Below are 13,125 nucleotides of genomic sequence, written 5' to 3'. Positions count from 1 at the left end.
ATTTTTCAACTTCTATAAGTAAACTTTGTCATTTTAAATACTCCTGTGTGAACTTTCTTTGCCTACATAGTAAAAATACTTTAACTCTTTTCTTTACATTGACTAGTACTGTCATTTTCTGAGGATCTTAATGAAAGCAAAGGATGTAAGGGAACTGATTGAACAAATAAATATTCTAAATTCTAAAAATTTATTTTAACTCCATGTTATGTATAGTGATGATGTGCTCTCAAAAATAAAATAATATAAATACTCCCTAAAACAAAGCAAAAAATGCCAGCAAACAAAAATATTTTAAGACCTTTGTATTTTACATTTTATTTTTTTTTAACATTTTTTAAAAATATATTTTATTGATTTTTTACAGAGAGGAAGGGAGAGGGATAGAGAGTTAGAAACATCAATGAGAGAGAAACATCGATCAGCTGCCTCCTGCACATCTCCTACTGGGGATGTGCCTGCAACCCAGGTACATGCCCTTGACTGGAATCGAACCTGGGACCTTTCAGTCCGCAGGCCGACGCTCTACCCATTGAGCCAAACCGGTTTCGGCAGTATTTTACATTTTTAAAAATGCATTTCAAGTTTCTCCAGTAGCAAGATATCCACAAATTGGTGTGTTTTTTGTTTTGTTTTGTTTTGTTTTTCTTGTATATTCTAAGCACACTGGCTGTAATCAAGGGATAAGTAAAAAACTGTTTGGAATATAGTACTAAGAATAGGAGACATTTGATGGAAAATATTGTGAGGATATATGACCTTATGAAAACTTTGTTTTTGCACTTGAAATATTTTGATGGATTTAGTGAATTTACATGCTCTTCAGAGCACTTAAAAGGACAGTTTTCAACATGTAGTGAGCGTCACTGTACTGTATACAGATGATGTTTTGTTGAGTTATACACTTGAAACCTCTATGATAGTTTTGTGAACCAATGTCACCCCAATAAATTCAATTAAAAAAACATGTAGTGAGGGTTCCTAGGTGTCCATTAAGAGGAGTTTGACTATAAGATTGAAATCAGCAGGAAGTTTTATGTAATACAATCTGACAACGTATACTCCAAAAATATAATTTAGTGACTCTTTTTGTGACTGAGATTTATATAATAGTGTTTGCATCTCTTTTCTCAAACTACTTTATATTTTTCACTTGCTCATAGAATATCACTGAGATTAGGAAGCAGGCAATGTCCATTGTAAGAGTTGTGTCAAGCCCAAGATCACAATGCAAGTCATTGATAATTTGGTATTTGAATACAGATCTTCTTCTGTCTTTTCTCTTTCCACATGTTATTTTCACCAGGTTATTTTACTGGTTCCTTAATCCAAGCTGAGAGTTTAGAAATGTAAGTTTGTAGTTCTTAAGGTGATTTGCTAAGTATTATACACTAGATATTAAAAGAATGAACGTGGAAATAAAATTGCACATGTAAAATGAAATTTTTCTCATAACTTGCCAATATGCATTGTGGAAGAGGTTTTCCTTTTTGATATATTACAATTCTATATTTGGCCTTAAGATGAGCAAAAATAGACCATTATGATTGAAATCTATGTTTTTGTAATTTTGGTTTCTAACCTAAGAAGTGGCCATGTTTTTCCCACTTCAAACAGCTCAGCTTGGGTTTTCTAAGAAAGCAGATAAAAGCCTTATATTTACTTTAACATTCAGATCATTAGTGTAAATTCCTTTATTAGAAAGGTAACTTTTTTTTAAAGTACATGTTTAGGAAAATCTCTAAGAAACCAAAATTTAGAATAAGTTTTTATTGGGCTAGCTTTTTGGAATTGATTATAATCCTTAGGCCCTTGAAAACAACAAAGTGGGTTTTAAAAAGTACCCTTTAAAAAGACTACAAATAAAAATGTGTACCGTTTGATTTACAAGGATTTCAGGTTGGAGATCTGTTTGTGTATCGGTTACAAAGTCTTGTTGTGATTGGACGGGAAGTAAACATGATTTATTTTTCTGAGCTGTGATTGGCCAAACTCCTTCCCTTTCCACGATTTTCTAATAACTGAATCCGGAGCATCTCCCTGTTTTTATCATCTGACCAGTGAGTTTGAGATATGCACTAGTACTGTACTAAAACTACTCAGATTGCTCGGAGACAGTTTGTGAATGTTAAGGTTATTGACAAAAGCGCTCAACGGGGCGCCTCGTTTGGCGTTTTACAACAAAGCAGTAGCGAGGTGTCAGCCTTCGAATAGCTCAAACACGTAACTACTATCGCCACAAAAGGGGAGGATAGGATGACAGTGTTTTCCTCATTTTCATTAAAGTCGTGGACTGTTCTGCAGTGACTGAGTTCTGTGGGCTTCGTTTTCAGTTGAAAGTGTTGCTGTGCTTTGCTGCTGGGACTCCAGGACTGTTAATTCAGGCAAAGGCGAGCATCGTGTTCCAAAAAGCACCGCTCTGCCGAAGTGGCGCTTAACCTGGAGTTGATTTTGTGATCCAGAGTGGAAACCAGCGCGCTTCACTTTCGCCTCACCCCCACCGAAGGAGCGACGAGTGGGAAGATGGACTGCAAACGCTCTTGCGTGCTCCTGGAGGAGAGCGTCCCCTTCTCCTGCCCATCTCTCCACTCCGCAGCCGGCCAGGTCCCGCAGCAGCCGCCGCGGCGCGGGGCACTACTTTGCGTCTGCGGTGGTTCCTGGGACCCTCTTCCGCGGCTCCCTCCCCCGCCCGCGCCGGCGGAAGGAGATGCCGCTCGCAGCCGCGGGTGGATGGAGGCGGAGCACTACTGGCCGGGGCTCGGCGCCGGCGGCCGGGCTGCCTGGGCGCTCCCGACGGCCGTGGGGTTTGTCAGTTTGGTGTGTGTGGTGTGCGCGCGTGTCCATGTACAGCTGCAGTCAGGCTGCGAGAGGGAGAGGCCAGGAGAGGGCTGAGTAGGCGACCGAGGTCGCAGTGCCCTCTGCGCAGAGCGGCCGGTGCGCCCCCGAGTCCGCGCTCGCTCACGGGGCTGCCACGGTCCTCGGGTCCGCTCTCCTCAGCATGGGCGGCCGATAGGAGCATCGATTCGAGGGTCACCTAGCAGTGGACGCGGCAGCAGCGGCCGCGTCGCCAGTGGGGGCCATGGCGGTGGAGACGCGGCCGGAGCTGGTGGGGAAGCGGTTCCTGTGCCTAGCGGTGGGCGAAGAGGCGCGGCCGGAGCGCCGGGAGGGCGGCCGCAGCCGGCGGGGCTGGCGAGCGGGGGTCATCCGAGCGGTGTCACACCGGGACTGCCGCAATCCGGACCTGGCGGTAAGAGCGCGCCCCGCATCCCCCGAGTCCGCTCCTGCACCCCCACTTTCTCGCAGCCATACCTCGGGGTGCCTCTGGCACTTGGCCCTGCTGGCCAACTGGCGGTTACGCCCCTCTGGCGAGCTCAAGGCGGATTTGCCCACGTCCCCTCACGGGGTCGCCGCCTCCCTGCATGTGGCTTCCCGATGGGAGCCGTGACCGAGCTGGACTCCCTAGCGTCCGCCGGGCCCCGGCCTGGCTCCTCGGCCCCTGTCCCGGAGGGTCGGCCGCGACTCCAGGTGCAGCTCCTGGGCGGCCGCGGAGACCTTTCGGAGAGGCGGGTCCGCGCAGGCAGGTGGGGTGGGGGTGGGGGCGGGGGGGGGGGGGCGGACCCTGTGGCCGTCGGGGTCAGACCAGCCGGTATCTCTTCTCGCTCCAGTCTCAACAGTGCGGAGGCTGGGGACGTGAAACTTACCGCAAGGCAGATGAGGGAGGGAGAACAGAGAGAGACCTCTGTCTTCCCGTCAGTCCTGGGATTGCAGCATGCTTTTGAGGCGAGGCCGCGGCAGTGGTACCCAGATTTCACCTCTTTCCACAGTAGATGCTTGTATTTCTAACCGGAAGCGATGAAAATGAAAAGTTTTGGTTTGGAGGGCCATAAAAACCAACCCCTCTCACCCTCCCGTTTCCTTCCTTCCTTCCTTCCTTCCTTCCTTCCTTCCTTCCTTCCTTCCTTCCGTTTTTTTACATAGTGTTGTGTGTTTTTGTTAGAAGTGAAGTGCTTTTAAGATAATCCGTTTTAGGGTTTTATGCTGTTTTTAAAGAAACAAAAAATGTAAGTTAAAACGTTAATGCCCAGCCGAACCTTTGACTTTTCCTTTCCTTCCCTTTCCTTACATATGGCACTGCCAGCATTTTCTTTCAGTCGTGTAGGAATGTGTACGATGTTGAGATGGGCTGTGTTCCGTCCGTGTTCCGAGCACATTTTCACTGGGGGACAGGTCGGAAGTCGGGGGCAGAGTTAGAGGCAAGACATGCACTAAGCTTCGAAAAGTCGGTTTAGGTCTGCTTTAGGAATACATAATCCATGAAATTCATTGTTAAGTGCCCTGGGCATTTAATTTTCACTGGAAATTTAAAATTTGGGAATATTCTTCCTTTTATATATATGTGGATTCACAATTCCAAATTCACTTTAATATCTACCTTTACATGTACCTATTTTAATATTTCTGTTGGAGTTTCTGAGTGTTTTTGTAAACCTTGTTTCATGCCCATAGTCAATGATATGGTGTCATAAGGCATTTGACTTGATATTGCAAAATACATCTGTTTTGCTAATAGGTAGTTCTGATTGGAAATAAGCAGAATAGAGGTAATTTTGAAAGTTTTCATTGTTATTCTGGTTGAAAAGGAAAAGAATCGCCCTTGAAATTTGGTCGTCATCTACAACTGTGGCAGTTCAATAACTTTGTTGTGTAAAAGACATGTTCTGAGTTTATTTTTCCTTTTACTATGATATGAAATTGCGTGGGCTTTTATGTAGAAGCTAGTTAAATTATAGCTGAGCATTTTAATATTTCAAGACAAACATGGAATGCTGTTTTAGGTTTTCCACAGTATTTTATCTTAGTACACACATGAATATTAGGAAATATAGTTTTAAATTATGAATATTATTGGTGATAGTCAAGTTATAAAAATTAAATGTATTAAAAACAATTACTTTCTTACATGGAAATTTAAATGATATATACAGAGGTATTTACTACATATACCATGTTTTTAAAAGGCAAGGTATTAAGCTAGATATTTATTTTAAATATATTTTTATTGATTTCAGAGAGCAAGGGAGAGGGAGAGAGAGAAACGTCAATGATGAGAGAGAATCATTGATTGGCTGCCTCTTGCACGTCCCCTACTGGGGGGTCGATCCCGCAACCCAGGCATGTGCCCTTGACCAGAATGGAACTAGGGACCCTTCAGTCCACAGGCCAACACTCTATCCACTGAGCCAAACCGGCTAGGACATAAGCTGGATATTTAAAAGTGAAAAATATATGCGGATGATGGGGATTGACGGGAAAGAACAAGTTTTCCCAGGTGATGGAAATGTTTTATATCTTGATTGTTGGTTACAGGGGTGTATACAAATGTCAAAACTTATCATACACCTAAAACGTGTATTTCCTATATGCAAATATTACCTGAAAACATTAGTTTTGAGTAATGCTTATGTGAACCTTTAACAGTTTTCCTTTATCTAACAGCCTTTATTTGAAGAATTTACTATAGTGTAATCTGAGGTTTTTAAAACCTAGAAACTAAAGTGTTAATGCCTAGACTTTCTTACATTCATATTTTGTTTACATTTATAATTCTAAATTAATGAAACTTGGGACAGTTTAGCATCAGCACATTTATTAGAAATATTGGCTGTACATATTTATGGCACATGTTTGGAAGGATAACTACCAAAACTTGAAAGTTAGTTTAGGGAATACTTTGTCTCAAAAGTTAACCAATTCTTACTTTTGGTCTTATGTATAAGGAATGCCATGTGCATTAATTTTTTTTTTCTCCGACCACTGCTGTTAACTACCACAGCCATGGTAGTTTCCACAATATGAGTTGATTATTTTATAGTTCTGGAGATTACAAGTCTAACATGGGTCTCTGGACTAAAATCAAGGTGTGATAGAACTGTGTTCTTTTCTGGAGGCTCCCAGGGACATCTTTTCCTTTCTTTTTTCCCTTTCTAGCTTTTAAAAGCAGTCCATATGACTTGGCTCAGGGCTCTCTTCCTCCTTAAAAACCAGCAACATTGTATCTCTCTGACCATTCTCCAAGCACACCTCCCTCTGATGCTCCTGCTTCCTCTTCCACTTTTAAATGCCTTTGTGATCATATTGGGTGCACCCAGATAACCCAGGATAATCTCCCCATTTGCTAATTAACAACCTTAGTTCCCTTTGCCATGTAATCTCACAAAGCTATAGGTTTCATGTATTAGGGAATGAGCATCTTTGGGATGGCACTATTCAGCTCACCACACTATGGTAGCAAAAACATTCTTTTACAATAAGAAGATATATTATTTGATACAAATAAGACTAAAATTGTATTTTTTCATGCTAGCAGTTTCAATGTCATTACTATCTGATCTCTTAAGTAAATGAGCCTAATGTAGAATTTTTACTAAACTATTCTTGGATAATTTCACCTGTTGTGTTGGTGACTTCTAAAAACAAAATGGCTTGAAAGCCTTCTGAGTTGTCTATTGGAATTACATTAATTAACCGCCAAAAAACTTTATGTGAACCCTTTTTATTCGGGAGGGCCACATTGTTGAAATACTTAAAGTATATTGTGAGACCTCAGCATGTTGAATTCTTTTTTAACCCCATCACTTAGGGAGGTTTTTGCCTTGGTATACATGTTGAACATTATTACTGCCCTACTTTTTGAGGAACTTTGCTGGAAGATTGGTAGTATTATAGAAAGAAAGCTAAAAATGGAGAAGTACTATTGTAAAATATTGTCATACTTATTAAAGAGCAAAAGTGTCTTTACTCAAATGTTTTTTTACTTACCTTCCATAACCTGTCAGCCATATATTATCCATCCATTCATTTACCCACCCACCTTCCCTTGATTCTTAGGGTGATTGCAGCATTTCTTTAAGCTTACCTTGTGTAAAACGTCAGTATTTTCTTTTAAAAAGTATCAAACTGCGTGGTTGGTGTGGTTCAGCAGTTGAGCATCCACCTATGAGCCAGGAGGCCAGGGTTCGATTCCTGGTCAGGGTACACTCACAGGTTACAGGTTCAGTCCCCAGTGTGGAGCTAGCAGGAGGCAGCCGGTCAGTGATTCTCTCTCATCATTAATGTTTCTATCTCTCCCTTCCTCTCCTTCCCTCTCTGAAATCCATAATAAAAAATATTTTTTTAAAAAAGTATCAGGCATTTTTTTAATACCCAAATGGAATAAAAAGTTACATTATGCTTCATAGACCAAACACATAAATTTGCTTGTGTATTGGGGAATTTTCTTTTTGTTTTGTTAATTTTTACTTACTGATTTTTTAAGAGTGAGGAAGGGGGAGAGAAAGAGATCAGTGTGTTGTTCCACATATTTATGCATTCATTGATTGATATTTGTATATGCCCTAACCCTGATCAAACCCGCAACCTTGGCATATCTAGAAAATGCTCTAACCAACTGAGGTACCTGCCAGAGTTGGGGAATTTTCTTATGGTCATTTAGTATGAGGAGTAGTTAACCTTGGAATACAGATTTAAACTGTTCTAAACTGTATACATAATAAGAGTTATTTTTCAGAGTTTATGTCTTAAATGTAAATAAAATACTTATTTTTAGTAAGTTTAAAGTGATTTATGATTTATTTATAGGGAAGTCCTTTTCCATTTTTGGTTCTATGCATTCTGCTCAGCTATCTCAAGTTTCATATTGAATTGGTAACATTTGACTCCCTTAAAAGTTTTGTTAAGATAATTGTTTATGTAATTCTGAAATTTATAACAGGGTCTTGCAGTATTGATAATGCTAATTTCTGGTTTAGTCACAAAATGTTGAATGAATGAATGATTTTTACTTTATTGCTCAGTATCACCTAGATAAGTTAACCATGGGGAAAACTGGTTTAGCTGACAGATAGGAAAACTTTTATGTCTGATTTAAATATGTAGACTGTTTTTTACCCTCTCTTAAATTTGTTGGTGTTATTAGTTGTAAAGACTTAACTGCAAGAAAATGAGTATGTAAATTGTATCTATGGCACATGGATAGAGTTTGTGGAGTCAATTAGCAAAGTTGTAACCACTACCTAGTGTAAAAAAAGGTGATTATCCAGTAAATGGTTTGAATAGTATGTTTCTGTAAAATTAAATAAAGGAGGTACTTTTCCCTTTGACTTGTGATACATACATTCTGGCACATTTTTTATTCCGTTAATTTAAGATAGAATTTTTTTATTCATCAGGTAATTGGACTAAAGAAATCTGACCATGAGAATTGTGTTCTTTCATATAGGGATGTAATCATAGTTAAAAGTAAAATGCTAGATGTTTTAATGTAAGTGCAAGCATATAGGCTATTTCCCTATGTTTATAGATTTAATATATTACATTTTGACAACTTCATGTTTTGTACAAAGAATGTATTCAACATTCAAACTCATATTCATTATCTATCCTCTTTGCATATTTAGTACAGTACCTAGAATTTACTTAGGTGTTTAGTAAATGTTCATTGAATGGTAAATGAATATCATAAAAATTTATTGAATTACTATAGTCCATACTAACCAACTCAATTATCTATTACTATTTACTCATTTATAAATTTATTTATTTATTGACTTTGTAGAGAGAGAAACATTGATTTGTTGTTCCACCCATCTATTCATTCATTGGTTGACTCCTGCATGTGCCCTGATGGTGGGGGAAGGAACCCGAAACTTGGGGCATTGGGACAACATTCCAACCAACTGAGCTACCAGGCCAGGGCTGTTACTATATACTCTTAATTTTGAATCTCTATTTTTCTTTTGTGACATTGTCTACCTTAGTGATTGTTCACCCAGTATTCATTATCCATAGTGTGGTTTGACTAAGGGGTGAGCCAGTATTCCTAAGCCACACACAATCCCATTTACCATTGTAACAAAAAATATTAAGGTACTTAGGAATAAACTTAACCAAGGAGGTAAAAGACCTGTACTCATAAAACTACAGGATGTTGAAAAAAGAGATGGAAGAAGATATGAACAAGTGGAAGAACATACCGTGTTCATGGATTGGTAGAATCAACATCATTAAAATGTCCATACTACCCAAGGCAATGTATAGATTCAGTGCAATCCCTATTAAAATACCAAAGGCATATTTAACAGAGCTAGGGCAAATACTCCAAAAATTTATATGGAATCAAAAAAGACCCTGAATAGCTGCAGCAGTTTTGAGAAAGAAAAACACAGTAGGAGGAATCATAATGCCATATTTCAAGTTATACTACAAAGCCAGCGTAATCAAAACAGCCTGGTACTGGCACAAGAATAGGCATATAGATCAATGGAACAGAACAGAGAACCCAGAAATTGACCCAAGCCATTATGCTCAATTAATATTTGACAATGGAGTCAAGAGAGTCCCTTCAATAAATGGTGTTGGGAAAATTGGACAGATACATGCAAAAAAATGAAACTAGACCATCAACTTACACCATACACAAGAATAAACTCAAAATAGATAAAAGACAAATATAAATCATGAAACCATAAAAATCCTAGAAGAAACCACAGGCAGCAAAATCTCAGTCTCTCTCTCATAGCAATATGTTTACGGACACATCTCCTGATGCAAAGGAAACGAAGGAGAAAATGAACAGATGGGACTACATCAAAATAAAAAGTTTCAGCACAATGGAAGAAACCATTAACAAGAGAGCCCACTGTAGAGGAGAACATATTTGGCAATGATACATCTGATAAAGGGTTAATATCCAAAATATATAAGCAAGTCATACAACTTAACAAAAGGAAGACAGACAATCCAATAAAAAAAATGGGCAAAGGACCTAGTCACTTCTCCAAAGAGGACATACAGATGGCCAAGAGACATATTAAAAATGCTCAAAGTCACTGATCATTAGGGAGATGCAAATTAAAGTGACAATGAAGTATCACTTCACACCTGGCTACCATCAACAAATCAACAAATGACACGTGCTGGCTAGAATGAGGAGAAAAGGGAACCCTAGTACACTGCTGGTGGGAATGCAGACTGGTGCTATCATGGAAAACAGTATGGAGTTTCCTCAAAAAATTAAATATGGAACTGACTTTTGACCCAGTGATCCCACTTTTAGGAATATATCATAAGAAACCCGAAGCATCAATCAGAAAGAATGTATACACCCCCATGTTCATAGAAACACAATTTACAATAGCTAAGATCTGGAAACAGCCCCAAGTGCCCATCAGTAGATGAATGGATAAAAAAGCTGGTAGTACATTTATACCATGAAATACTATGCAGCAGTAAAAAGGAAGAATCTCTTACCCTTTGAGACAGCATGGAGGGACCTGAAGAGTATCATGCTAAGTGAAATAAGTCAATCAGAGAAAGACAAGTATCACATGATTGCACTCATACGGAATCTAAGTAACAAAATAAACTGATGAACGGAGTGGATCCAGAGATATGGAAGCATGGAACAGAGTGCAGAATCTCAGAGGGAAAGAGGGGGAGAGTGGGTGGGTGGGAGATAATCAACCAAAGACCTTTATGCATATATGCATAACCCATGGACACAGACAATAGGGTTGAAGGCCGGGGGAGGGAGGCAGGAGCAGGCGGGAGGGGGACAATAGGGGAGGACCAGGGGACATATGTAATGCTTTCAACAATAAAGAATTATTTTTTTAAAAAGTGAACTCTTCTGGCTATAATTGATGAGGGCATGCATGCCCTAAATAGTTCCAATCAGAATGAAGCAAGCCAAATATAGTATTGTGTGGGTATCTGTCTGGAATTGCCACAGCTATTATTTCCTGTGGACATAGCTCTCATAGAGAGGCTAATAGTTGAAAAGTCAACAGAGCCCTAGCCGGTTTGGCTCAGTGGATAGAGCATCGGCCTGCAGACTGAAGGGTTCTGGGTTCAATTTCGGTTAAGTACACATACCCCAGACAGGGCTTATGTGAGAGGCAACCAATTGATGTGTCTATCTCACATTGATGTTTCTCTATCTGCCTCTCCACCTCCCTTCCACTTTCTCTAAAAATCAATGGAAAAATATTGTTGGGTAAGGATTAACAACAACAAAAAAGTCAACAGAAGAAATGTGGTTGATCACATTGTTTTCTGAAGCCTAAATACCACTACTGTGTTTTTCATTTATGGACTTTTTCATTATGTAAGAATAAATTAATATATCTGTTTTTGTTGTTTTTTCTTTTCTTTGGAAGCACAAACATGTTAGGTGAAGCACATGGTAATATTTCTTTTTTTCTTTTTTTTTGAAAGATAGGCATTTTCTTGACACTTGCCTTATTTGTTATTTGATGTTGAGACATTAGACTTTTGTCATACCAATTTTGAATGACTTCAGTGATGATTTTCAAGAAGGGTGATATGTTTTGTTTTATTGTGTGCAGGTATATCCCAAAGCTTTGAAGAATTATTTTAACGTATATAAAACAAAAATTTGTGTCTCAGTGGCTGAGCATTGATCTAGGAACCAAGAGGTCACAGGTTTGTTTCCTGGTCAGGGCACATGCCTGGGTTGTGGGTTTTGGTTCCCAGTAGGGGGTGTGCAGGAGGCAGCCAATCAGTGATGTTTCTCTCTCATCTATGTGTCTATCTCTCTATCCCTCTATTGCTTTCTCTCCCTCTCTTTCTAAATATAAATAAATTTTGAATTTTTATGTCATAAACTATGTTATAGTTTAAAAATTTTAGGAAAGAGGTATTATTAATTCTTAGGAATTAACAAGAAATGGCAACCTTTATTTTTTAGGTTATATACCATAAATGTTTCTTCTTTATGTCAGTGTTGGCCAGATAAATAACTCTAGGTACATTATTCCTTACCTGCAGTTCTGGTACCTATAATATTGTTTTTAATGATTCATTTAGAAAACCTCACTGACTGAAATTCTTTTTTTAGTAGAAGCTAATATGAACGGAATATTTTTGTTGTGTAAGAGAAATATATTTTTAAAATATATTTTATTCATTTTTTACAGAGAGGAAGGGAGAGGGATAGAGAGCTAGAAACATCGATGAGAGAGAAACATCGATCAGTTTCCTCCTGCACACCACCTACTGGGGATGTGCCTGCAACCAAGGTACATGCCCTTGACTGGAATTGAACCTGGGACCCTTCAGTCTGCAGGCCGACGCTCTATCCACTGAGCCAAACCGGTTAGGCCTGTAAGAGAAATACTAATGTGCTTTATTTTAGGGTACTGCTCTAAACTCAGGCTTACATACAATATATGCATTTTTACATGTAATAAACACTATGTTACTATACTTAACTACCATCATATATGCTATTTAACTTTATAGCATCCAACTAAGTTTGAACTCCAAAGCCCTTCCTTCCTTCCATCCTCCCTCCCTCTTTTCCTTTCCTTTCCTCTCCTTCCCTTCCCTTCCCTTCCCCTTCCCCTTCCCCTTCCCCTTCCCCTTCCCCTTTCCCTTTCCCTTTCCCTTTCCCTTCCCTTTCCTTCTTTTCTTCCCCATGATTTAAGTCCTCTTAGGACTTCTTCCTTTCCTGACTACAGTTCCTCTAACCTTCTTAATTTAGTATTAGAAATTATTCCTTTGCATACTGTGTTTCTCTTTCTTTCCTTTTTTAAAAATGTAATTCTTTATTGTTTCAAGTATTACATATGTATCCTTTTTCTCCCATTAACCTCTCCCCAGGTGCTCCTATCCCCCCCAGGACATCTCCCCACCCCCCTACTGTCTGTGTCCATTGGTTATGCTTATATGCATGCATACAAGTCCTTTGGTTGATCTCTTAACCTCCCCCAACCCCCCTGCCTTCCCTCTGAGGTTTGTATTCCACAAATGAGCAAGCTTATGTGATAGTTCTCTTTCTCCGACTGTATTTTCTTTTTCAATATTTTTATTACCTTTGGAGAATTTACTTGTGCTTCTTTGCATCATTACTCACAAATCGGCAACTTGAGTATTGACCTTCAAATTGAATCCAGCATCTCTACCTTTGTTGTCTTTACTTGAATAGTCCTATAGTTGAGTGTGATATAATGTGTCTAAACTGTCATTTATTATCTTCATGGGAAACCAGCTTCCCTTTTGAGACTTACCATTGTTTTTAAAGATATATTTTATTGATTTTAGAGA

The 13,125-nt window shown here is 39.3% G+C and overlaps 1 protein-coding gene across 2 annotated transcripts in view; it reads left to right on the top strand.

Moving 5' to 3' along the window:
• JMJD1C (jumonji domain containing 1C) overlaps positions 1 to 13,125 on the top strand; it is a 247,062-nt gene that overhangs the window by 31,851 nt on the left and 202,086 nt on the right. The window contains exon 1 of one of the 2 annotated variants that reach the window (XM_070432827.1): positions 3,080 to 3,247. The exons of the other annotated variant lie outside the window; for it this stretch is intronic. Within the exon in view, the coding sequence (XP_070288928.1) occupies positions 3,080 to 3,247 (168 nt within the window). Of the gene's footprint in view, positions 1 to 3,079; positions 3,248 to 13,125 lie in introns of those variants that run through there. 2 annotated transcript variants of the gene reach the window in all.

The sequence above is a fragment of the Myotis yumanensis genome, unplaced genomic scaffold (genome assembly GCF_028538775.1).
Source record: "Myotis yumanensis isolate MYYU_CA2020_CCGP unplaced genomic scaffold, mMyoYum1.0.hap1 SCAF_13, whole genome shotgun sequence".
Taxonomy (NCBI): domain Eukaryota; kingdom Metazoa; phylum Chordata; class Mammalia; order Chiroptera; family Vespertilionidae; genus Myotis; species Myotis yumanensis.
This window is presented reverse-complemented; position numbering and strand designations above follow the sequence as displayed.